Source organism: Panthera tigris, chromosome F3 (genome assembly GCF_018350195.1).
Source record: "Panthera tigris isolate Pti1 chromosome F3, P.tigris_Pti1_mat1.1, whole genome shotgun sequence".
Classification (NCBI taxonomy): Eukaryota; Metazoa; Chordata; class Mammalia; order Carnivora; family Felidae; genus Panthera; species Panthera tigris.
In genome coordinates, this window is record NC_056678.1 from 23874950 (window position 1) to 23901704 (window position 26755).

Sequence of the window (26755 nt, forward strand, 5' to 3'; positions counted from 1 at the left end):
AGCCAACCAGGCTCCCCTGTAAGAGTTAAGATTTAAATACCACCCCCTCACCTCCAGGCCAGGACAACCTATTTGGTAGATTGAGCCTCATGGGTCCCCTCTAAGGTTCACTTCTTCTAGGACATAAAGCCTCATGGCTTCTCTAGGGTTCACTTCCTTCAGGACAATTGCTTTAGCAAGTTTGGGATTTCAATCCTTATGCCTCTTGACAAAGATGTGTCTTCCAGACAAACTCTTTAGAGCTCTCTGTTCAGAACTAATCACTTATACCCCAGAATGTACATTGAACATGGCTTGGGACTTGGGGAGACTAAGCACCCACTTCCTTTCCTTACAGCTTTTAACTGAGAACAGTCTGAAGGAGTCAGATGGGACTGAGCTCTCTTGCTGGGTTAGGGAACCCCATCATGCCCCCCACCCCCAACTGTCTCACCCCTGAGGCCCTATGGATGGTGATGGAGACTGACCCAGTCAGTCACAGATGGAGAGAGTGGAGGATGTTTGCCCGTTACTGCTCACAAGCTAGAAGACGAGAGAGAGTGTGAAAGGTGGGTTCCTTTCCTTCCTCCCTACAGAGAGGAGCGACCTTATTTGTTGGATCAGTGCTCACCACCCCTTCCCTTTCTCTTTGCTTTCAGAATAGGAAGCACATGCATTTGGCCAGGAAGGGAACCATGGGTACTGATGGGAGGTCCCTGCCTATAAAAGGCGGAAGAGTGGATTAGCCAGATATGAGCGGACCAATGAGGAATGGGTGTCCTGGGCCCAGAGACGGGGAGAACATGTCCATGTGGCTTCCCTCCTCATTTAGGACATGGCTAAGATGGCCGAGCTGCACCCTGAAAGAGAAGGAAAAGCAGGGTCCTTGGGACTTCATTATGGATCCTGAGGGTCCCACTGGCGTGATGAACCTAATGCATTTCTTGGGAATGAGCCTTTTGCAAGGATGACAACTGAAGGAGGCCCACATGACACATGACAGACGGGGGCAAGCAGAACTGACTGGATTTGTAGGGACTGTTTAGCCTGATGCAAAGCTCTGATTAAATTAAAGATTGTCACACATTTGGCCAATTGGCCAATAAGCAAAACCATGAACAGAAGTCAACTGCATCTCTGATCATAACTATCAGAATCCTTGGAAGTTTAGTGAAGTCTAAACCAGGAGCATTTTGGGTGACTTAGAGCATTGCTTGGTGCCTGGATCTTAGTGCTTCTTGAAGCTTTTCTTCTGCTGGGATGCAGTGGAAGATGTGAGCAAGGCCAGTGACCAGCATGTAATCAGACTTTTTTCCACCACATGTTTTGTCACATATTCCTGTTTTCATAGGCTTCTGTTCATTTTGAGAAATTTAAAGGACACAGAAAAGTAGAAAGAATGTAACAAACACTGTATTTCTATCATGTGGACATAAGAAGCAGTGATATTTTGGGGCGCCTGGGTGGCTCAGTCGGTTGAGCGTCCGACTTCGGCTCAGGTCACGATCTCACGGTTTGTGGGTTCGAGCCCCGCGTCGGGCTCTGTGCTGACAGCCTGGAGCCTGCTTCGGATTCTGTGTCTCCCTGTCTCTCTGCCCCTCCCCTGCTCATGCTCTGTCTCTCTCTGTCTCAAAAATAAAGAAAGCATTAAAAAAAAAATAAAAAAAAAAAAAAGAAGCAGTGATATTTTGTGACATTTGCTGCTGGCTCCCACCCTCCCGGATGGAAGTGCCACCCAGTCCTGGGCTCCTTCCCCATCCCCAGGGGCAAGCAGGGTCATGGGAGTAGTATGTGTTCTTCCAGCCCATTTCTGATACTCTAGTGTTCATACCATATTCCTACTATATCAAATAAATTATACTTTATATGTATATGTATGTTTAAACATATAACAGATGTAAATACATTCCAGTTATAAATATATCATGTAAAAATATACCATACTAATGTGTGCATACACACCGTGTGTGTGTGTGTGTGTGTGTATCACTACATGGTATATAGCTGGTGCTTCATAAATACTTGCTTAATGCCCATCTATAAACAACATACGGTATTTTCACTTTTTTTTTGGTTAAAGTTTATTTTTGAGGGAGAGAGTGTGAGCAGGGGAGGGGCAGAGAGAGAATCCCAAGCAGGTTCCGGGATGTCAGCACAGAGCCTGATGCAGGGCTCAAACCCACAAACTGCAATATCATGACCTGAGATGAAATCAAGAGTCAGATGCTTAACCGACTGAGCCACCCAGGCACCTTTATTTTTACATTTTTAAATTGGCATCATATCATACCATTTTCATCATTCTAGAAGCATATTCCTCTGTTCACTTAATAATACGGTTTCATACTGGCACAAAAACAGACACTCAGATCAATGGAACAGAATAGAGAACCCAGAAATGGACCCACAAACATATGGGCAACTAATCTTTGACAAAGCAGGAAAGAATATCCAATGGAATAAAGACAGTCTCTTCAGCAAGTGGTGCTGGGAAAACTGGACAGCAACATGCAGAAATATGAACCTGGACCACTTTCTTACACCAGACACAAAAATAAACTCAAAATGGATGAAAGACCTCAATGTAAGAAAGGAAGCCATCAAAATCCTTGAGGAGAAAGCAGGTAAAAACCTCTTTGATCTTGCCTGCAGCAACTTCTTATGCAACACGTCTCCAGAGGCAAGGGAAACAAAAGCAAAAATGAACTACTGGGACCTCATCAAAATAAAAGCTTCTGCACAGCAAAGGAAACAATCAGCAAAACTAAAAGGCAACTGACAGAATGGGAGAAGATATTTGCAAGTGACATATCAGATAAAGGGTTAGTATCCAAAATCTATAAAGAACTTATCAAACTCAACACCCCAAAAACAAATAATCCAGTGAAGAAATGGGTGAAGAATAGACACTTCTCTAAGGAAGACATCCAGATGGCCAACCGACACTTGAAAAAATGCCCAACATCACTCATCAGGGAAATACAAATCAAATGAGATACCACAGTGAGATACCACCTCACACCTGTCAGAATGGCTAACATTAACAACTGAGGCAACAACAGATGTTGGCGAGGATGTGGAGAAAGAGGATCTCTTTTGCACTGCTGGTGGGAATGCAAACTGGTGCAGCCACTCTGGAAAACAGTATGGAGGCTCCTCAAAAAATTAAAAACAGAACTACCCTACAACCCAGCAATTGCGCTACTAGGTATTTATTCAAGGGGTACAGGTATGCTGTTTCAAAGGGACATATGCACCCCAATGTTTATAGCAGCACTATCCACAATAGCCAAAGTATGGAAAGAGCCCAAATGTCCATCGATGGATGAATGGATAAAGAAGAAGTGGTATATGTATATAATGGAGCATTACTTGGCAATCAAAAAGAATGAAATCTTGCCATTTGCAACTACGTGGATGGAACTAGAGGGTATTATGCTAAGTGAAATTAGTCAAAGAAAGTCAAATATCATATGACTTCACTCATATGAGGACTTTAAGACACAGAACATATGAACACAAGGGAAGGGAAGCAAAAATAATCCAAAAACAGGGAGGGGGACAAAACATAAGAGACTGTTAAATACAGAGAACAAACAGAGGGTTACCGGAGGGGTTGTGGGAGGGGGGATGGGCTAAATGATAAGGGGCATTAAGGAACCTACTCCTGAAATCACTGTTGCACTATATGCTAACTTGGATGTAAATTTAAAAAATAAAATAAAATAAAATAAAATAAAATAAAATAATATGGTTTCAAATCTATCAGTCCATATATATACCTGATTCATTTCTTTTGAACTGCTGTATAATATTGCACTATAGATTCCTACAGTTCAGTCTATTCATTCTTCTAGAGGTGGACACTTAGGCTGCTTCCAGTTCATTCATTCTTTCTTTTTGCTATCAAACACAGAATGCTTCAGTGAACTTTATTGTACAGATGTAAAAATAATTTCAAGCATGCAGACCCAGAGGTTTAATTGATGGTTTTTATTGGTTTGTATTAATTGTACTTCTTTATATATTCCAGCTACAGATCCTTTCAATGTTTTAAGTGTTACAATTATATTCTAGGGGTGCCTGGGTGGCTCAGTCGGTTGAATGTCTGACTCCTGGTTTTGGCTCAGGTCATGATCTCACAGTTTGTGGGTTTGAGCCCCACATCAGGGTCTGCACTGATAGCATGAAGCCTGCTTGGGATTCTCTCTTTCTCTCTCTCTCTCTCTCTCTCTCTCTCAAAATAAATAAATAAATTTTAAAAGCAAATATATTCCAAACTAGCACACTAGAAGGTCTAGATTTGGGGATTATGATGGTCATTCATAAGGGGGGCACTGATCAATGATAATTACCTGGATCCTTGTGCCTGTTTTCAGTTTGTTAAGAACCCAGAATGGAGGCAGGGTATGATTAAATATCTCCAAACCTCCAGCAACTAATTTTGGGAATATGAGTTTAAAGAATTTTTGTATTCCTCTTTTGAATCTGTTTAGGGAAATGGGATTAAATGAGGGTAATCTAGAATTGTCTGCTCCAAGAATGCCTTCTCTAGGAATGAAACAGAATATGTTTCCACTCAACAGAACTTCAAAGAGAGGAATAAATATCCATAAATGACAAGATTATCTCAGAATAAAACTTTCAAGAAATATACAGAACATAATATGCTTCATAATTCTTCCCCAAATGATATAAATGGACATATGTCATTCTTTGCTACAGAGGGTTCATAATACTAGTGGGAATTTTAAAGAGTTGGGGGCAATCTAAAGTTCCTTTTAACTTGAACTTTTATGCTTCTAGAAGTTCCCTAAAGGCAAGAATCCAACTTTTAAATTATGTACCTCCTACTGGCCCCTGATTCATTTCTGGATCCAGAGAACACATCCCAGATATGCTCATCAAAAGAATCAAGAGAAGCCAATCTTATCATTTTAATGATTTCTGGGGAGACCCCTTTTCCTAACTTGTTATAATTTTTGTTGCTATCACAAGCATTTTGTGGCAGGTATTACTATTTGCAAAAGCAAGTTTTTAAAAAATCTGTAAGAGTTAAAAAAGAAGGAAACTTCCAGACACGAAAAATATATATAGGGATCCAGCTGTACCCAGGCCACTGACTCACTGACTCATTCTGTAATCACAGCTCAGAAGCTAGCACGAGGCTATTTAATGGCTCTAAAAACGTTCACATGAATCTAATTCCTTAACATGTATATACCACAGGATGCAGGCCGGTCAGTGCACTGGAGAGTGCACTAACACTCTACCTATAAGGAGAGACATCTCTACCATAGGCAGGCACTTTTGCTCAAGGGAGATTCAAGCTGTTAAATTCTGCATTTTTAGTTTCAGGTTTAGCCCCCTCGCAACCCCTCTCAATTTCAACAAATAGCCTTGATGATGAGGATACAAACAACTTCAATCAAAATAAGAGCTACCGATCACAGAGCGCATTTCAAACTCTCTGCTAGAGGCTCTTTGGTGAATGATCTTCAATTTCCCAGACAAGTTGGTATTATTATGCAAATTTGTTTGGTGGCGAACCAGAGGATCAGAAAGGTTAAACAATTAGCCTGGGGTCACACAGCTAAGACTAGAGGTGGCCCTCAGATCTGGCCCAGGTTGGAAGCACAGGTTCTTTCTCTTACCTGGTGCTGCTTCGTTCCTCGACCTCTCTCAGTCCAGGTCTTGGCATTGTCCCCGCTGTCTACCTGCTCTGCTGTTCTTTGTTAAGAACACTTCCAATCTTGCTGAGCCCTCTGCTGGAGGAGTCTGCCTGACCACACCTCCTTCCTTTGTAGGCTTTCACTTCTGCTAAGCCCACTTGTCTTATTTGTGCCATGCTCTCTCTCATTCAACAAGATTAGTAAGTATCTGTTCAGTCCCAGGCCCTGTGCTAGGTTCTGAAGAAACAAAGACAAATGAGACCCAATTCTTATCCTAAGGAAACTCCCTGTTTAATTCTTTGAGTCCTTTTAGAGACTCGTACATAAAAAAGCAGCAGTCATAGAGGTTGGCACCCTCTCTATCTCCGCAAACTCTCTGTAGGGCTAGGACAATGCCCGCGGCTGCCGAACGCAGTGAGTGGAAGGGCCATGGAGAGGAAGGGAAACAGCCTGAGAAGAGGACAGGAAGGAGAAACCGAATGGGAACAAGGGAATGACACACACCAGTGTCACCGTCTTTCTGTTCTGAATGGTACCTCCCCTGGCCTAAGTACCGCACCCACAGCAACATGACACCATCCATGGATCGCGCCGCACATTACCGTGGGGTTCAGAGCACTGCTGGCCACACTTCATTCATTAAAATGGAATGGTTCTTATTTGCATTCCTGTACTACACTGTTCTGGACTCTGAACTCTTCTCCTCGGCTGCTCCCTAAAGAGCCAGGCCGACAGCACCTCAAGAACTCTCTGAACATCAAGCCCTCCGGAGAAAAGAAAGTGAGCAGAGACTGTGTGTGCTGCATGTCTTCCAGATCTGTCGCCTCCTTTCTCTTCCTTGGCTGCACCGTCTATTACTCTCGGCTACCTGGGAGCGCTAGGATGGGAGCCCAGAGCATGTGCACCCTTTGCCAGTGGTTCCTACACCAACATCATCACCACGACTCTTCAGTACGGAGAAAAACAAAACAGGACTGAGTCACATCCTTACCCTTGTAATTATAGCTTTACATTGGCTGATGTATGAGGAAAGGTACATACAGGAGAGAGAGCAGAAGAGGCAGAGGGATGAAGGGAAACACAAGGAAGGGTCTGGTTATTAGCAAAAGCAAGGCCACACTATGCTTAGCATGGAGCAAGAAATTGTTTACTGAAATGCTACTGGCAGCCCAGCCCACTTGCAAAGTATACGTGCCAGCAAGGGCCTCTCCGCCAGTGTTGAGGGCTGTTGAGGGTCTTGGTTGTTACCAGAAGTGAAAGCGAGAAGGAAGGTACACCCTATGATTTCCTCTGCACACACGGGCAGGCTGTGCCACATTCCTGAGGATTGGAGACAACAGTCCCATGTTTCTCAACTAGTGGGCACTGAGGAGGCCCTGAAACCCACCACCAAGGAGTAAAACCTGTCATCAGCTGCGCCTCTCAAACATTGTATGTGATTCTACAGCAGCTGTGAGGTCACACAGTCCACTCAGAGTTTGTAATTACAAGCCAGACCCTGTCTTCACCGGGTGAAAAGCAAACACCTTCTGATCAAGACATGGTTCAGACTGAGCTGATGTAATATTAAGAGGAGGAGCCCTGGAATAAATTGATAAATGCAGACCTGCTCTCTTACCAACTAGGTTAGTTTTGGGGCCAAGGGAATCAGGCCACTCCAGGAATGCAAACATTTTCTAAGTGTGAATGCCTTTTTAATAACAGATGTACAGGTCTACAGATGAACATCTTTTAAAATCAGCTGATTTTAAATCACAGACTGTTCTTTCTCAGACATTTCCCTAAAATGCTCCAATGAATAGTGCCAGTCAACGGTGGTAGCCTCAAGCTCACACAGGAATAAGTGAGATGACACACTAGGTATGCTGGTGGCTTAGCCTTGGGGGTGAAGTACTTTCAGCTACTTTTGAGAAGAAGGAAGGAAAGTACGAAAAAAAGGAGAATGGCTTTGCATGGGAATTATCTGCACTCAGTTTTCTAATCTTTAAATTAAAAAAAAATTGTTAATGTTTATTTATTTTGAGAGAGAGAGAGAGAGAGAGAGAAAGAGAGAGAGAGAGCATGATCAGGGAAGGGGCAGAGAGAGGGAGACACAGAACTTGAAGCAGGCTCCAGGGTCTGAGCTGTCCACCCAGAGCCTGACGTGAGGCTCGAACTCACAAACTGTGAGATCATGACCCGAGCCAAAGTTGGATGCTCAACTGACTGAGTGACCTAGGAGCCCTAGTCTTCTAATCTTTAAAACCAGACGTCTATATGGATCATTGCGGATAAGGTTCAAGGGTGCAAATGGGCCCCGGATTTGAGGGAAGCACATCAATCATATGCATCATAAAGAAATCCACAGGTTCTTGGCCTGGGGCCCAGGGATAGGCTCCAGGGAACTACACAACTCTGACATTTGACTTAAGAAATTAGTGTATATGATATCATGTGCATTAAAAAAAGATGTTTATTCTGAGAGAGAGAGGAGAGAGCGAGTGTGTGTGTGTGAGTAGGGGACGGGGAGAGCCAGACTCCCAAGCAGGCTCCATGCTGCCAGCACAGAGCCCAACACGGGGCTCAATCTCACCAACTGTGAGATCATGACCTGAGTCGAAATCAAGAGTCTGATGCTTAACCAACTGAGCCTCCCAGGCACCACTAATGTACATTTTTATAGGGAGACTCTTTATCACTTTTACCAGATTCCAAAAAGATACTCACCACCAACAAAGTTTACAATTTTGCTTGAGAAAAACTAACCAGATGCAAGTGGTAGTGTACTGAGATATTCTTTATTTAATATAAAGGTGTTAGTGCGCCTGGGTGGCTCAGTCGGTTAAGCGTCCGACTTCAGCTTAGGTCACGAACCCATGGTTTGTGAGTCTGAGCCCGCATCTGGGTCTGCACTGACAGTGCAGGGCCTGCTTGGGATTTTCTCTCTCTCTCCCTCTCTCTGCCCTTCCCCCACTCTCCCTCTCTCTCTGTCAAAATAAATAAATTATGTGTGTATATATATATATATATGTGTGTGTGTGTGTGTGTATATATGTATATATGTATATATATATTATATAGACACCCAGAGGTGTCTCGCGGGGGGGGGGGGCAACAGACTCCTTGGTCATCAGCTATTCTTATATCCTCATAAAGCAAATATATATACTTGTTCTTGCCTAGAGAAGATACTATAATTCCTATGAATACATGTATTTACTTGTTTTGCTTCTAACAATTAAACCCAAATGTATAGAAGAAAGCATATCTTAAAATCTTATGTAATCTGTATTTGGCAGTATACTCAGAATCTCCTCCATGGGGCCAACTTTTAATAATCTAGATACCTTCTTTCTCCTCTAAATACAATGAAAAACTAGAATTTAAAATCATTACCTTGCTCTGCAGTAAACTATCATTTTCTCTAAGTTGCAAAATTAGACAAATGTCACCACTTCACATAAGGTTCAGGAGTCTGTGAACTGTCAGGCAAAACAACTATAGATTCCAATGGAATCAGTTAGATATCCGTGTAAAAAATAATGAGGTAAAAACAAATGTGGTGCCCCTGTTGTTTCAGAGGATTTTTACTCTCCAAAAAGGAAATGCAAAAGTAAATCAATCAAACAGAGCTCTTTGGAACTCTCCCTGCTCTCTGTCAAAAGCTCTCCCTTGGTTATCTCCAGATGGAGCTCAGCGTCCTGGCCTCCTACACACCACTAGAGCACCTGAAATGGTACCAAGTGTCCACGAAGCTGTCCCGATTGCCTGGTTAACGGACCTCAAGTTTTAATAACTGACCCCACAGACACCTGTGTTCAGAACAGGAGGACCTGGCTCATAGTGACAATTGTGTGCTGATGGCAGAGAGTCCGATGTGGGTTCAGCTTGAACTCAAGGCACGATGAGATCACGACCTAAGCTCAAGTTGGATGCTTAACCGACTGAGCCACCCAGGTGTCCCAAGTTAGCTTTTTCAAAATGTATTTTTGCAACCTTCTTTTCTTTGCCACCACTACTTAGAAAATGCTGGTCCAGCTGCGGTGCAAAGGTAAACTGCACCTCGGCACCATGATCGCCTCCGAATGAGAGCAGTCCAAATTTAAGTTTCACTAGAAATATTATACCACCTAATAGTCCTAGTTTATTTTTTTAAAGTTTATTTATTCATCTTAAGGGAGAGAGAAGACATGAGCGGGGAAGGGGCAGAGAGAAAGGAGACAGCGAGAATCCCAAGCAGGCTCCGTACCATCAGAGCGGAGACCGATGTGGGGCTCGAACTCATGAACCACAAGATTATGCCCGGAGCTTAAGTTGGAGGCTCAACCAACTGGGCCACCCAGACGCGTCCCTAGTTTTTTTATTCTAATGGTACTTTTACATCTATCTTGAGAGAGCAGAGATTTCTTCTGGTGTCAAGAGTTGAAGGGTAAATTGAAACCACATCCTGCAGACATTCAATAAATACAAAAGAAGAATCAAGGAAGAGCAGGTTTAAATCTCCCCACATTCAGTCCATTTTACTTCTTATCAGTTTAAGGAAGAAAAAGCAATTTCTGGACATTTTGAGAGAGATTAAATCTCAAAACTCAAGCTCTCTTAGAATGACTCCAATTTTCAGCATGAAGCTCTGAGTTTTTTTGTTTTTTTAAATCAGCCCTAGGAAACCTACAGAACAGATCTGAGTTGCATGTATAGTTAGTTGTCCCCATGCTAACTTGTACCAAAGAAATATCTAGCAATGGTGAAAAGTCAGGAGAATAATTTGTAAGAACCCAACTTCCAATTTGGGCTATATAAAATATGGTGAGGATTGTATTAAGCCAAATGCATATATTAAGGAGGAACATTTTAACTTTGGAGGCTCAATGGTCAAATAGTACACGGAACAGCATGTTCACAATATTCAGAAGGGTGAATTTTAGATAAGAGGGAAGAAACAGGAAAGCTTGGTTCAGAGCGACAGAAAATTCCACTAGACATCTAGAACTGGGTGCATGTCACAGGTTATATAAAAGCTCTTCTTCAGATATAAATGTATTTTATAGGGAGAATACTGTTTATGTTGAGTCTACAAATGTTCCTTTGTCCAGGGACGGTTCTATCCAACAAATGATCAAGTTATGCACTTTGCTTTTGTTGTGTTAGACACGTCATTACCCTGGATGCAAAGGGAAAAAGGGAAATCGGATTTCAGATGGAAACAATGAATTCCAGTTGTGAGTGCAAGGAGGTAGAATTTCTATTATGGAAACACACCAGAAAGGGATTAGGTCATCTTAAATGCCTTGTCAGGGTTTGTAAATTTTGTTTAAAAAGATAACTTACTATTCAGGTTTTGGTTTTTACAGACTAACTCTGACTACTAAGATCTTTTTATTGCCAAAAAGCTAGTGGAGGAAAAAAATCCAAATAAACTGAGAAAGAAAAGATCTTCACCATTACAGTGGGAATGAAATATTTATTTTATGCTTTTCTTTATTAAAACAAATGCTATTGACACCTTGAACAGGTTTTGAACCAATACATGAAACTTGGTAATTATTCCCAGATGAAGTTTTCAATCTAAAAAGTCATATGTGAGCCAGGATTTCACTAATAATGAAAAAAAATTACATGCAAATCAGTATTTATGTATAGCCAAGTGATACTATGCATTAAAGTACCATTTTAATTCATCACCCATCTCTACCTTTCACATTGGTAACATCTGCTGGTCTTGTAATGGTGCATTAGAAGATTATACAATTATTCTTTAAGGAGGTCCATTTCAGAATGGGGTCTGCTGCTGAAATACTGGTGAATTTAAGCCCTTCTTCATTATTTTCCATTGAGTGATATGTATCATAACTTAGGAATTTGTGAACAAATGCTCAGATAAAAGGGCCACAAAATGTAAAAAATAAAAATAAACATGGAAAAAATTCAAAGGCAAAACTGGCCCATGACGCCTTAACCACAGTTGTGCTATGTTCTGAATTTAGGATTGTACTCTTCTTCAGAACAAGGTTTTCAAATGACAATACTCAGATTTATAACTTCAGTATTTAAATTCACCCCCTGCGGTGATGCATTTAAATTCTGCAAGTCTGCAAGTAAGCCTTTAATTGTTACCATCTTTCATACTTCATTCAGTTGATTAGCATATGGCACTCTGAGATCCTAAGTATGGGTTCAATTTTCCACACAGATCTTCTTGTCATTGTAAAACGCACACACTCCTAGAGAAGCAACTTGGGAGTCTCGGCTTTGGAGTGAGGCAGATGTGGGCTGAAATTCCAACTGGACCACTACCAGCCTTGCAAACCTTGGTAAGTTATTCAAATATTATGAGCCTTAGTTTCCTTGTCTGTAAAAGGAAGATAAAACGTGTCTCAGAGCCATGTTCCTGAGGTCGGTATTGACTGTAACAGGTTTGCGATGTTTGTAGGAGAACTCAGAGCAGTGTCAGGTATACAGCAGACATTCCATAAGTTCTGGCAGGTACTAAGAACCTTCTTGCCTGCAGTCTGAAGCGAGAGCAAGGCATCACGTGCAGACAATGTGCAGTGAGAGCAATGTTCTGTCTCTAGGCAAAGGCTCTTACTAGCACTGCTAGACCCTATCTGGCCCTACACACTTTAATTAATTAATGGTCAACAAGCCGAGAATCTTGGATGCTCTGGTATACGCTAAACATTCTCACAGTCACATTTTGTGTGTGTGGCAGGGGGAGGGGGCTTCTTTTGTTTTAACTCTCTACCCATACTCTTACAGGAACAGCTTTGCAACATGGAACCAGAACATTATTACCTTAACTCATGAGGCAGTTAGCATATTTCCCTTGAAACAAGGAATTTATTTTTACTTCTTACCTTTTCAATTTTTTCATCCAGCATTCTGAAGAATTCTTGTTGGCTTTCAGAGATGTGCATGCTAAAAAAAAAACAGAGAGTAGTTAAGTGTGTATTTCAATGTTTTCTTAAACCCAGCTTCCTCGAATGAAAAACGCTGAGTCCCTAGACTTTGAGGCAGACATTTATTTATTGCCGACTTTTCCACTGAGATAGTCTGAAGTCATATTAAGGATAAATGCCATTACAGTAATCCTCTAAATGTGTTGCATAAAAGTCTACAAGTTCCTATGATTTAAGGAATACAATTTCTTTTCAACGTACATGTTATTTATAGTGATGTTACTGGGAGGTGTGTGCCAAATGATTTCTTCAGATACACATTTGTTAAAAAAAAAAAGGCGTAGCCAAGCAGTACATGGCATATTTCACACTGTGTGTAACTGGAAAAAGAAAATATATCCAAGTTGTTATGGTGAAATGTGTATTTTATAAAGACTGGTATTTAGCATGGTATCCAGCTGAGCATAGAGGTGTGGGCTGGCGGCAAACAGGCAAAGAACTTGACATTGTCCCTGAACGCTTTGTGCAGTGGTGACAGCCAATGCACCTTTTGGGAAGTGCAATTCCACTGGGATGTGGGAATGCGTCAGGAAGCATATCTGAGTAGCGCTTGCCCTGTGTGCTTGCTTGTCTAATGCTATTTAACAGCCTACTTAGTCAGATGGACACAGTTTGGGGCGGGGGGAGACAAAACAGAAGAAGGTAAGGAGAACAGAGAAGAATCACAGATGGGAAGTGCGTGGGGAGGAAAACGTCTTGGAGGCAACATGGTCTTAATGACAGGAAATAGGTGTAGGTGGTCCAAGGAGGTTCAGGATTCTGGGCTAAGAGACACATCACACAACGCGCTTCTTTCACTGTTAGTGCTTACTTGTTGCAGTGGCTGGGGGTGGGGGGAGGGGTGGCTCTGGAATAGCTCCTTCCCTTCAAGTCTCGGTGTAGGGGACAGCCCACCTGACATACCCCTTAGCACTATGCCTCCTCCTTTAGGGGCCGCAGAGAATGGCACAAGGGACCCCACACCCTTCAGGCCTCCAATGACAGATAATGGGGCTTGAAGGAGGTTTTCCCCTGTGTGTAAAAGCAAGATTTAAAATCTGGGGGCACGAGGACATCAGCTCTGATACAAGAGGAAAATGACAAACTATCTTATACCAGCAATCCACTTTCACTTCTGTATCATGTCATTTTTCCTGTCCTTGATAATTCAAGTGAGGTATATGTCCTGTTTCAGAAACAGGCCTTCTCTTGTTGCAGGCTAGAAAGGCAGGCCAGAATCTGGGAGCATGAGAATATATTAAACAGCCTCCTTTCCTTCTCTGGCTGGGTGGAGAAGCCATTTTGCCTACCTGAGTTTTCCCAGATTCCCTGTGGTTTTACTTCTTTAAGTGCCAAAACATTTTTCATTTGAGCCATTTTGAATGCACACCTTCTAAACTTTAGTAGAGGATCTATCACAAACATTACTTGACTTTCACTTAATGACTAGCAGCCACTCCCAAGGCCTTACACCACAATCTCTCTCTGTGATACGGGAACACTCCCTGGAGCCTCTTGAGATGGGGAGAGCTGGCTCTCCTTAAGCAAAGTGGCCTTAAACTATAGGCTTTTGTTCTCTGCCTGCTTTGAACCGCTCTCATTTCTTCTGGTCAAAGAAGGTATTGGTTCTCTTTCAGTTTTCTTCCCAGCAGCTGCTTCTGCCCCATGCTTAGCACACCCAAATCCATTAGAGTTGTGTCCAACGTTAGTGCAAACAGGATCTGAGGGAGAGCCTAGGGGGCTTCCTGTGAGTGGCGAACAGGCATATTCTGGCAGTCAATGTGGCTGCTCAGACATGTTCTGGGCATCCTCCCTGTTCCTGGCCAAACTTTCAGCAGATGAGGTTGCTGGACAGCTCTGGGTCCCAGATAGAAAGGCATGTAGACATATAGACATAGATACATCTTAATAGATAACCACATACACATATGCACGCATATACACACATATATCTTAATATGGATGACCACACACACACACACATTAGTTTCCCTGGGAGATTCCAAGAGACCTCATAAAAATGGCATTTTTAGGATCAGATGTCCATTGTGGAAACTTTTAGGTTAGAGTTTTTTACATATATTGCTTTGTGTATAATGGAAGGGAAATGTTTAATCAATTGACTGAGTGGTCCCTATTTCAATTCATGTGATTCGTGACCCCTCACGAGGCAGTTCAGTTTGTTAGCATGGTGAAGTGTAGTCCCTTCCGGCACTAACGTTGTATGACTGTTACTAACTTCCATTAACTCCTTTATTGAAGTATCAAAACATGAAAACAGGGGTGCTTAGTTAGTACTCAGACATATACATATTAGACTGACAAGATCCCTGGGATCAGGAATGCAGAGCTCAGGGTCCATAATAGGAGCTTGATGCCAAAGGTAACAGTGAGGACCTCAAGATGCATGGATAGTAAGCAAGCACAAAAACCTTAGTGGTTCCAATTTTGTGTAGTTTACCTACTTTCTAACCATTAAAAAAAAGAAAAGGCATTCCTTGATTAAAGCAAACTGAACAAAAGCTACTCAACCCAGAATGAATTAGTCAAGACAGGGTGTTTTCAACCCTACCTGAAACCTGAACCAACAGTAACCTTACTCTGGGGTAGAGGGTATAATGGTTGAGAAGTAAAATACCATTTTCATTTTCAGGTGTGCCTTGAAACAATTCTACCCAAACACAGGCAACTGGCCTTCCATCGGTGCATCTCTACCATCACACCCCACTGATACAGGAATGTTGCCTGCTTTCTCTTTGTCTAAGAGCAAGAATATCCCGGCCTGCCTCCGTCTCATTTCATTTTATTTTTTATTTATTTATTTATTTATTTATTTATTTATTTATTTATTTTTTAACGTTTATTTTATTTTTGGGACAGAGAGAGACAGAGCATGAACGGGGGAGGGGCAGAGAGAGAGGGAAACACAGAATCGGAAACAGGCTCCAGGCTCCGAGCCATCAGCCCAGAGCCCGACGCGGGGCTCGAACTCACGGACCGCGAGATCGTGACCTGAGCTGAAGTCGGACGCCCAACCGACTGAGCCACCCGGGCGCCTCCGTCTCATTTCAAAACCTACCAAGAAGTGTCTCCCAGCAGATGGACTGACTTCTTGCCACCTTGAAATATAGTATGTGGGCTGTGTTAGCCAGAAAGATGAATGGAAAGGTGACTTATTTATTATCAGACCCCGATGCACCAAATGAGCTCCTTCAGATAAACTCCGCCATCCCTGGGAGTGTGGCAGACACGGCCGCTCGGAGCCAATGGCACTAAGAGGTCCTTGCTGTGTGTACATCACCTTAAGTACGGTGTGACCTGAAAGAGCGAGGTTTACTCTGCTGTTCTCTGTGGGTTCGTTTCACAGGCAAGCCCTGAAATCCCTTCAACAGGGACAGAGATGGCATTTTCACTCTGATGAAATAAATGATCCGTCTCAGTGGTCTCCTGCCGGGATAAACATGGATGCTCTCTTTTCACGTGGAAACTCTATCAACACAATGGCATTAATATTAGTTTTTACCTTCAAACTGCGCTGTGAGAACCAGTCCTTAAGTAATAACTGGATTCTTAAGCCCTTTCTGCTGCACAATTTGGTGGCTGTGAATGGTGCGGGAGAAAAAAGCACATGGCCTGTCTTTCCTCAAGGTATTAGAAAGGGATAATTAGACTGTTTATGAATCCACTTACAAAGTGAGTATCTGATGCCAAGATTAATTAGATCTAAAAGTCTTTTAGAAAAGTCTGTATGCTGGTACTTGATTTAACTAATCAAACTTAACAATTTCAGTAATTCCTATTTCTTTCTAATAAACTCAGTCGCGGAAAGCACAACGTTTTCCTGGAGCACTTCCCGTGCCCCCAGTTGGTGCTGGCAGAGCTCTTGTGAGTTAACCTTGAATCGTCAAAGACTCTTCTGTCTGTGATTTCTCAGTTTCATGAGACTAGGGATGATAACAGTATGGAATCTTAAAGACAAGTAATCAAAGGAATGAAGAGGGTGGGCAAGATGAGGGTTTGAGCTGAAAGATATATGGCTTTCATTTTTAGGGACTTAAAAAAAAGTTTCCAATAATAAAAGCCCAAGCCACAAAAGTATCAGAAGACAAGGTCCTAACTCCCTAATACTTCACCTGCAAAAATGAAATGCAATTACTCAGTGGGTTCCTGGCAAATCTTGGCCTGAATAGTTATTTCTTCAAAATCATCATCATCATTGCTCAACTGGATCTCAGGAAAGTGGCTTAATCCTAATCCTCACATTATGACACACCCTTGCTTATAGTCACGCACAGCTACTTTTATTTAGTCGAATATAGTTTTTTTTTTTTTTTTTTTTTTTAAATTTTTTTTTCAACGTTTTTTATTTATTTTTGGCACAGAGAGAGACAGAGCATGAACGGGGGAGGGGCACAGAGAGAGGGAGACACAGAATCGGAAACAGGCTCCAGGCTCTGAGCCATCAGCCCAGAGCCTGACGCGGGGCTCGAACTCACGAACCGCGAGATCGTGACCTGGCTGAAGTCGGACGCTTAGCCGACTGCGCCACCCAGGCGCCCCGAATATAGTTTTTTTTTTAAATAGTATAATATGCACTCATGAAGCCAAAGTAAAAAACGAATGCGAGGACCTTGACAACAACCTAGAGCTAATTTACTTCCTACCCATGTGTGTTTCCTCAATTTAAGGGAACCAACATCCCCTTACTTTCCCCTTTGTATAGCTTTACTGCCTCTACATGTGCTCTAAAAAGCAGATGATTTATTTAGTTGTTTTTAACTTTACAAAGAGTGCATCATGCTTTCTGTAATCTTTCAGGATTTACTCTTTTCTCCTATTATTATATTCCTCGGTCCCATCTAGTGTTGTGAGTTTTAACTAATATTTCACTGTGTGAAGGCAGTGGGGTTCATTTACCCAATTTCCTGTAAAAGGGCATTTGGGTTATTTCTTTTCTTTTCTTTTTTTTTGAAATAAAGTTTATTTTATTGATGGGGGGAGGGGCAGAGAGAGAGAGAGGGAATGAGAGAATCCCAAGCATGCTCTGCACTCTCAGCGCAGAGCCCAATGCAGGACTCACAAACCGTTGAGGTCATGACCTGAGTTGAAACCGAGAGCTGGAAGCTCAACCGACTGAGCCACTCAGGCGCCCCAAAGGGCATTTGGGTTGTTTCTAACTGTTAAGGCATTCTTAACCAGCATCAGATACTGTGATTGGCACTGGGTCATACATTATTTCATTTATAAATATCTCTAGCCCTGTAAGAGACGATGATTCTCCTCTATTTTTCTCTGAGAAAACTGAAGCCTGATGACATTAGGTCACTCTCATGAGATCCCAAAGTCAGTAAGAATGTGCTCTGCATAGCACCTCAGATGAAGATGTGAAGACCATCTATCTTTATTATTAATAAATCTCCTGTTATCAGGTATGGGGTTGTCCTTCCACTTCCGGGGAAAAGAAACTCATTATCTTATGTATACACTGCATAATAAATAACAGTTTCTTAATCACCTGTGTCAGCAAGGAGGAAAAGTAAAACTTCTTGTGGCCTTCCAGAAAGATTTCGTAGTTGAATTCCAGTAACCCAGGTTCTGACTCATAGTTTAAAACGCGCACACACACACACACACACACACACACACACACACACGAATAACAGAGGATTTTCTTCCTAATTTTAATGTAAACACACAAGCCAATTTAGTCAATTTCTCTGAAAGCTTCAGCACATATCAGTTTGCAAAGGAGGCTGCTTCAGTATGTCTAAATTAAATAAGTATTCACACTAAAGGGAAAAAGAAATTCTCCTTCTTATAGTCTCTTCTTAGAACTCAGAGATATGGGAAACATTTAAAAATAGCATATATTGAATGGCTTGGATGAAAACATGACTTGGTTGTATCATGAGATATCTGCTGTCTCTCCAAGGCAGATACAATTAGTGTTGATAAAAGTGATTATCAGTGAAGTGGACAGGAAGGTTGTGATTATGACATAATGTGTACCCAACGGTTCAAAAATTGGCTTTACTATTCCACTGACATTATAGATGATAAGTGGATTTTAAAATGTCCAGTTTTCTTTGAAAGTAAAAAAATTAAATCCTTGAGCTCATCACCACCCCCTGAAGAGGCCTAACCACCTGCAGCACCTCCACAGACACCGAGCCAGGGTAAAGTGATTATGAACTAGGTTATTTTTGTCTCGATTTCCTGGGAAGAATCAGACATAACACAACTTCTTCTGCTTATGGCACGGATTTATGGAACTACTATTACATACATGAATTTATTTTAGGGTGGGGGTGACTGTGCCACCAGTGTGATCAGCACCCTCAGGGAATTTGTTCATATTTAGATGGAACACCACAAAACAGATTTGTAGCTCTGGGAAAATGGAGCCTCTTTGAAGGAAAGGAGAGATAGCTTGAGTGTCACACAAAGTGCATTTTATCGCCAAGGTAGATTCGGTTCTAGAACAATTCTAGAAAAATACCCATTATTCTCTTTAACTTTTTAATTGTGCAATTCATAACACATAGAAAACATATGTTATTTGTACAGTTTTACATAACAATAGTTAAAGGAACACCCATATCATCACCACTCAGATTAAGAAACAGAACCCCTGGTCCCATTGTCTTCCATCCAGTGAGAAAGAACCACGCTTCCAAGTTTAATGCCTTTTCATTTCCTTGCTTGTCTTTATGTTTTATCACAGACATATATAATAGGTTGACTCATTCGGCTTGTTTTTGAACTTTATGCAAATGAAACTATAGCAGGCAGGGACTACCACTTACTTCCCTTCTCGCGCAACCTTACATTCATGACCTTCTTCCATCTTGACAGGTGCAGCTCTAAGTCATTCATTTTCACTGATATGTAGAATTTTCCAGGTCAACTAGGTCTTCCAGCACCCATGTACAAGTTTTTCTAGGGTATATACCTGAGAGGGGGAATCGCTGGTGGGCAAGGTATGCCCAGGTACAATTTTCTTAGAAACTACACACTTTTCCAAAGTAATTGTACCAGTTTATACTTCCACTAGGGTAAAGAGGCCTGTTGTTCAACATCCTGGTCAACCATTTGTATTGTCAGACTTCTAAATTTTTTGCCAATCTTGTGGTGTGAAATGGTAATTTCTTCCTAGACGTTAGCTATTCATGTTTCCTCTTCAGTAAAATGGTTGTTCATATCTTTAGCTTCTTTTTCTATGAGCTCTCTGTTTTTTACTTATTGATTTATAGAGTTACTTTACATATTCTGGAAACCCAACCGTTATCAATTATATGCATGGTAAATATATTCCATCACTTCCTTCTACTCTCCTACAGCAAATTTTGATAAAAAGAAGTTCTTAATTTTAATGCAGTCATATTAATCATTTTTCTTCAAAGATCTGCATCTTTTGTGACTTTTTCAAAATTCTTCCCTACCCCATAGTCATAAAGATATTTCCTTTTATTTTCTTCTAACTGATTTGACATGTCTGTTCTGTCAGTTATTGTGGGTCTTTTTTGGCACTCTCTGCTCTGTTCCATTAGACCAAATCACAGTGTCTCAATCACTGAAGCTTTATAATACATCTTGATTATCTGGCAGGCAAAACTGAGCTCACTCTGAAAATATTATTAGCTTTAAAAACAATATAAGGAAAAAAGGAACTAGAACTTACTTTGCTCTGGGTTGATGAACTAATCCTGGAATCTCTTTATTAGTTTTAAGTCGTACATTTGAACTGGCACTTTTTTCCTGAAAAACACAAACAGACACATAGAAGACAAGATGAGAATCGACAATTAAACAGCAGCATAAACTGTCATCACAGAAATGTTAGTTTTGCTTGAGACCCTTCACAGCTGGTTACTTCACAAGGACAAAAATCCTTGCAAAGATATCACACTGTAAGGTGAAACCGCCAAAGATTTTGGAACACTGTCGTGAAAAGAGGCGGGAGTTTTAAAAACAGCCATTAACTATTTTTGAAAATTATGTGCAACTCATATGTGATTTTTAGGTGTTTTTAGGAGCTACTAAAAATAGGAAGAGACTCAAAGAACAGAAGATTCTAGTGTCAAAGAGCTGCCGTAGTATAATCACAGACACTGTTCACATGCCCAGGTCAACTAACTTCAGTGCATTCTATTTATAAAAGACATCTGTAGTTATTGAGACATGAAGTTTGCACAAGGCCCTAGCAGTGACAGAGAGAAGAACATGATTAAAAATAACTAAATCTATTCCACCCATAACAAATATTGTGAGATTGAATTCAATTGAATTAATAAAATTCACTACCAACCTATATTCGAGAAGCACTTCTTTGGCTTTTAGTCTGATCTGATTTCCTATTCCCAGTATACTAGCCACGTGGGAAAGAAACACTCTCAATCTTAAAATGCAAGTATATCCGTAAGCACGCTGCCTCAGTTGTGGTACTGCTCTGTATTTAGACCATCTCGATAATGGTACTGCTTTGTATTTATACAACATTACCTTTACAAAATATTCAGGAGGCGTTATAACTGGCTCCCAAAACACACCCCCGAAATGTAAGTCAGGGCTGTTCTCAACCTATTTAACAAGTGCCGGTGTGCGTGCAAGGATCTTGATGTGTGGCAATAATTCAAAGCCTAGGCTGGGGCAAGGAATAAAGACTCGCACGGGCTGGCCCGCTGTTCTTCCCAGATGCAGAGGGATGTGGGATGACAGATAAAACAGATGGCCCCCAAATGAACTCTTGTTTCAAGAGTTCATCTTTCTCTCAGGATAGCAGAAGCCACTTAAATCCGTGAACCTCCAGTGATTTACACACTGTGGGTTTTGGGCTATTCACCATCAAACGTGAGCATATCTGTGTAACACTGGTACTCCACAACAGAGGGTAATTTTGTCTGTGATCTTCTAGGAAAAGAAACAACCATTACGATTCTTTGGCAGTCTATCCTACCTTGTTTACCTCACACTAAACTTTGGAGTGTTTTCACCACCTTTTAATGGGTATAAAATATATAACTGTTCCTTCTGCTGACACAGTCAGGGAACAACAGACGAAGTACCTTCGTGTTTACAAAGCAGGGCACCGGCTCCGGGAGGGCGAGGCCCAGCACTTGACGGGAGCTGCGAGTCACATTACTGGTTGCACAAGTGAGCAAGGTCAACATGTGATGAACGTCTTTTTAACAGTGAGAGAGAAAAATAGCTCACATATCGTCCCTCTGGAAGGACTGCAGAGGTAGGTTCCAAGTTAGTCATCTTTTTCCCCTTAAACTTCCTGTCAGCTTGGATTAAGCACTGAAAATAGACATATGACAGGGCCTTCCACTTTTTCTCTACTCACATAAGTTCCCAAACGCTGAGCTAAAATGATGTCATTTTGAACACTGCTGAGGCAGGAACGCGGCTTCTAATACTAAGACTAGAAACCGTACACAACTGTATTCTGTTTATACTCAATCTATTAAACCGTACCCTTCATAATGGCACTGAGTCACCACATCTTCCTTAAAACCACACTGTGTGGTTGCTAGGAGAAGAAGGAAACCCCAAGCAACAGAGGCTGGGTGGACGGGACGGGCCAGCCCCCCGGACACCACGCACAGGTGCACACTGCCAGGAAGCGGGAGGACCAAAACCGAGGCAGAGGCTCGGGGAGGAATCTCAGCTTCAGATTTCCCAGTTACACAAAAGGAAAAAGAAAGTATACATAATTACACACACATTTCTATGGATTGCACACGTAAAATGCATTAGCTTTTACAAATCACTACTCACCAAGATCGTAACAACGACCCAATGACCACGTACTCTAAGTCAGGCACTATACTAAGTGATTTCCGTATATGAACTCATTTTAATATTCACAATTATTTACATATATTAACTCATTTTTATGTCCACATTTCTGAGATAGCTACCGGTTTTATTTTTACTTTCTTCTTCTTCTTATTTTAAAGTTTATTGATTTACTGTGATAGGGACAGAGACACCATGAGTGGGGGAAGGGCAGAGAGAGAGGGAGAGAGAGAGAGTCCCAAGCAGGCTCCATGCTGGCAGCACAGAGCCCGACATGGGGCTCGGACTCACGAAACCATGAGATCATGAACCTAGCAGAAACCAAGAATCAGACGCTTGACCAACTGAGTCACCCACGCGCCCCAATAGGTACCGTTTTTATTCCCATTTTATAGATGAGAAAGCTGAGGCATTGAGAGATGAAGCACTTACCTGAGACCACACAAGAAATAAGTGATAGCGTTGGGATTTCAACCCAAGAAGGGTCCTCCGCGTCCACGCTATCGGCCACTAGGCCGGCAGTTCTCAAACTGTTTTAGTATCAAGCACCCTTTGCCCATATTCTCCAGATTTTGACACATTTCATTATACAAGATGAAAAAAGAAATCACATTTGTTAAAATCACCATCGATCTCATCAGGAAAATCTTGACAGAAGCTGTCAGAATCCTGACAGAAATCTGTCAGGAGATCCTGACGGAAGCTTGTGGTGGTATAAAGTTTTCCAAAATTCTAATTTTGGCTTAACATTTGAATTTTATGACTGGCAACACATACTGCCAATTGTTGTCTTTGAAGTGACAAGTTCTCTTCATTCATTCTTGAGACGATGTTTGCCAAATACCCAAGTCTGAATATCCATAATTTATCTGCCACACATTTTTTTTTCTAAAGTAGAGACAGTGTTCCATAAAAACAATTGCTAGTTCAGCCTGCAACTCAATCAACTGCAGAAGTACTTTTCCTTGGGATAACCGCCCTACCTGGGTGCGCAGAAAAAATGTTTTATGTGTGCCTATCTCCCATTTCATCGCATAGACTATTACAAAGCTGTGCACAGGTGTGCCTGGGTGGCTCAGTCGGGTAAGCGTCCGACTTCGGCTCAGGTCACGCTCTCACGATTTGTGAGTTCGAGCCCCACATCGGGCTCTGTGCTGACAGCTCGGAGCCTGGAGCCTGCTTCGGATTCTGTGTCTCCCTCTCTCTCTGGCCCTCCCCCACTTGCACTCTGTCTCTCTCTCTCTCTCTCTCAAAAATAAACAAACATTAAAAAAATTTTTAAGAAGGTATGCATCCAAGGCACAAGACAATATCATTAAATAAATTTACTGCTTCATGAAGGACACTCTGAAGTGACAGTGGAACGTGTTCTTCCATTAGAAGCACATGGTGGTGGTGGATACGATGACTGCTGACGAGGTTTGGTGCCACCGCCTTGACTGGTGTAAGACACCAGCAGTTTCACCCGCTGCCGCTTCTGTACCATCAGTGCAAATGTCAACACAGCAAAAAAGGCAAAATGCTTCTTAGCATTGTGAGGAAAATGACCTCGAGGACATCCTGAGAATGTTATAGGGACCCCGAGGCCTGCAGGCCATACTCTGACTTGTATCTCTCTATTTCTTTCTTTTTTTTTTTTTTAACGTTTATTTATTTTTGAGACAGAGAGAGACAGAGCATGAACGGGGGAGGGTCAGAGAAAGAGGGAGACACAGAATCTGAAACAGGCTCCAGGCTCTGAGCTGTCAGCACAGAGCCCGACACAGGGCTGGAACTCACGGACTGAGAGATCATGACCTGAGCCGAAGTCGGACGCTTAACCGACTGAGCCACCCAGGCGCCCCTGTATCTCTCTATTTCTTTTGCAGAGAAGAGAACAACTGATTCTTTAATTTGCTATATGCCTTGTTTTAAAAAATATTTAACCACTTTATCGTGGTAACATTTATATTCCATAAAATTCCATTATAAATGTGTGATTAAGTGATTTTGGTAAGTTTACTGAACTGTGTAATTACCACCACAATCCAGTTTTAGAACAGTTCCGTCATCCTAAAAAGTTTCTTCAAACCCACTGGCAGTTGTTTTCTGCTCTCCTCTGTAGCCTCAGGCAACCACAAATCTGCTTTCTGTCTGAGTATGCCTTTTATAGATTCACGTACATGGAACCTTATAATATATAGCCTTTGGTGTCTGGCATGTTTCGCTTATAATGTTTCTGAGGTTTACCTATATTGTCACATCTTTTAGTATTTCATTTCTTTTAACTGCTAAATGATATTCCAATGTATGGATATACCGTATTATATGCATTCACCACTGGACGGATATTTGGGTTGTTTCAAGTTTGAGGATATTATGAATAATACTTCTATGAACACTCATGTGTAAGTCTTTGTCACTTCTCTTGGGCAGATTCCTAACACTGAAGAGCTCGATTATATGGTGAGGTACATTTAACTATTTAAGATATCACCAAACTGTTTTCCAAAGTGGCTGCACCATTTGACTTTCTCACTTGGGGTGCAAGACGGTTCCACTTTCTCCATGTCCCCGCCAACACTTGATAGTGTCTTTTCAATTATTGCCCGTCAAGTGCTGTCTGACTGTGGGCTTCATTTATTTTTAAAAACATGACTCATTTGGATTTGTTCTTTGTATCCCTCAGAACATCCAGCACCTTGCTACACAGGATCATTGACGTGTTTATCAGTTAGCTGTGTTTGCACCAAGATGTCAGTTTTATATTTGCTGATAAACATCACTTAACTCTCCTCAGGGTTTGTTGGTTGGGGAAGGGGAGGTTTAAAGAGGTCTGCTTAAACAAAGAAAAAGAAAAAGAAAAGCAAACAAACAGAGAAAACCAGAAAGGGCTGGAAGGACGAGGGTATTGGGAGCCTCAAATAGAGCAGACTCACCAGAGAGCCGAGAGTCGTGCCACATCTGGAGTGTTCCAGACACAGGAACGCAGAATTTGAGAGATGAGGAAGAGGTAACTAAGATAGCATTTTCCCTGGCAGAAAAGCCCCTTTTATTGGTATATGACACTCGTAAACTAAGTACCTAAAATAAACTGGGACCAAGTGGGGCTAAGATGAAGCCATTGAATAGGCCACCAGAAAGCAGTCTGCAGAGCAGTGGTTCATGACCCATCCATGCTGGTATCAGAATCATCTGAGATGCATGTTAAAATACAGATTCCCAGGCCCTACCCAAGACTTCCTGAGTGTGAGTCTCTGGGATTGAGGCCCAGAATGTGCATTTTATTTTTTAATTTTTTTTATTTTTTTAACATTTTATTTATTTTTGAGACGGAGAGAGACAGAGCACGAACGGGGGAGGGGCAGAGAGAGAGGGAGACACAGAATCGGGAGCAGGCTCCAGGCTCCGAGCCATCAGCCCAGAGCCTGACGCGGGGCTCGAACTCACGGACCGCGAGATCGTGACCTGAGCCGAAGTCAGGCGCCCAACCGACTGAGCCACCCAGGCGCCCCCAGAATGTGCATTTTAAAGAAGAGTCCTAGGTGACTCTTAAATTCAAAAAAAGTTTGAGAACTTTTGCTTTAGAGAAAAGATACCTTTGTGCTAAATATGCTGCAAAGCCACTCTGGGGGTCCGTAGAGAGGCCCACCAGAGCAGCAACCCCTTTAACTGTTTTATACTTAGGGGCTCTGTAAGTTGGAAAAAAGCATTCGTTTCTCAAAAATATTTGCAAACTAATGCCAGGTAGTGACAGGTTTATGTAAACAGTAAATCAAACAACTTTCTCCTTTGCTTGGAGTAATTTTCTTTCTTTATGAACAGAACACACTTGCCGGTGTCTAGAGTAAACTTAACATTCTCTTAGTTCCTCTGAGGCCGGAGACAGTCAAACCAACTGTATTTATGCTGCTTCCCCAATCCCTGGGTGGCATCTCCCAAAGGGAAAGTCAGAACCCTGAGAGAAACTGACAGCTTCTTTAAAAAATTTCCCCGAACCTCCCCTTCTTTTTTTTTTTTTTTGAAGATTTTATTTTTATGTAATCTCTACACCCAACACGGGGCCCAAACTCACAACCCTGAGATCCAGTCGCATGCTCCACTGACTGAGCCAGCCAGGCGCCCCACCCCTCCTTAATTCTGAAGGCGGCCACACAATGTGTTTAGGCATCTGACAGAAAGCACCCTCCCTGTTGGTGAGAAATGGAACTTCTTTTCTTCCATCACTTGTTGGCCTGTGTTGTCCCTTGAGTCTGAGTGGATCTAGGTAGCTGTCACCCTGTGAGGCTCCCTGAGCTGTTCCTGGGTTGGAAGCGTGGGGAGGAACCTCAATTTCTTTTTCTGGGCCCAACAGTAGGAAGTTCAGTCTTATAAAGGAATCTCAGGGACCAGATGGATGCAGGAAGCTGG

At 42.0% G+C, this 26755-nt stretch overlaps 1 protein-coding gene across 2 annotated transcripts in view; it reads right to left on the reverse strand.

Moving 5' to 3' along the window:
- The window catches only part of CF3H1orf21 (chromosome F3 C1orf21 homolog), a 227123-nt gene that overhangs the window by 11187 nt on the left and 189181 nt on the right, over positions 1–26755 (reverse strand). For both annotated transcript variants that reach the window (XM_042975382.1, XM_007096228.2), the window contains 2 exons: positions 20247–20323; positions 12485–12545 (listed from right to left, as the gene is read on the reverse strand). In XM_042975382.1, coding sequence (XP_042831316.1) covers positions 12485–12545; positions 20247–20323 — 138 coding nt within the window. The remainder of the gene's footprint in view (positions 1–12484; positions 12546–20246; positions 20324–26755) is intronic.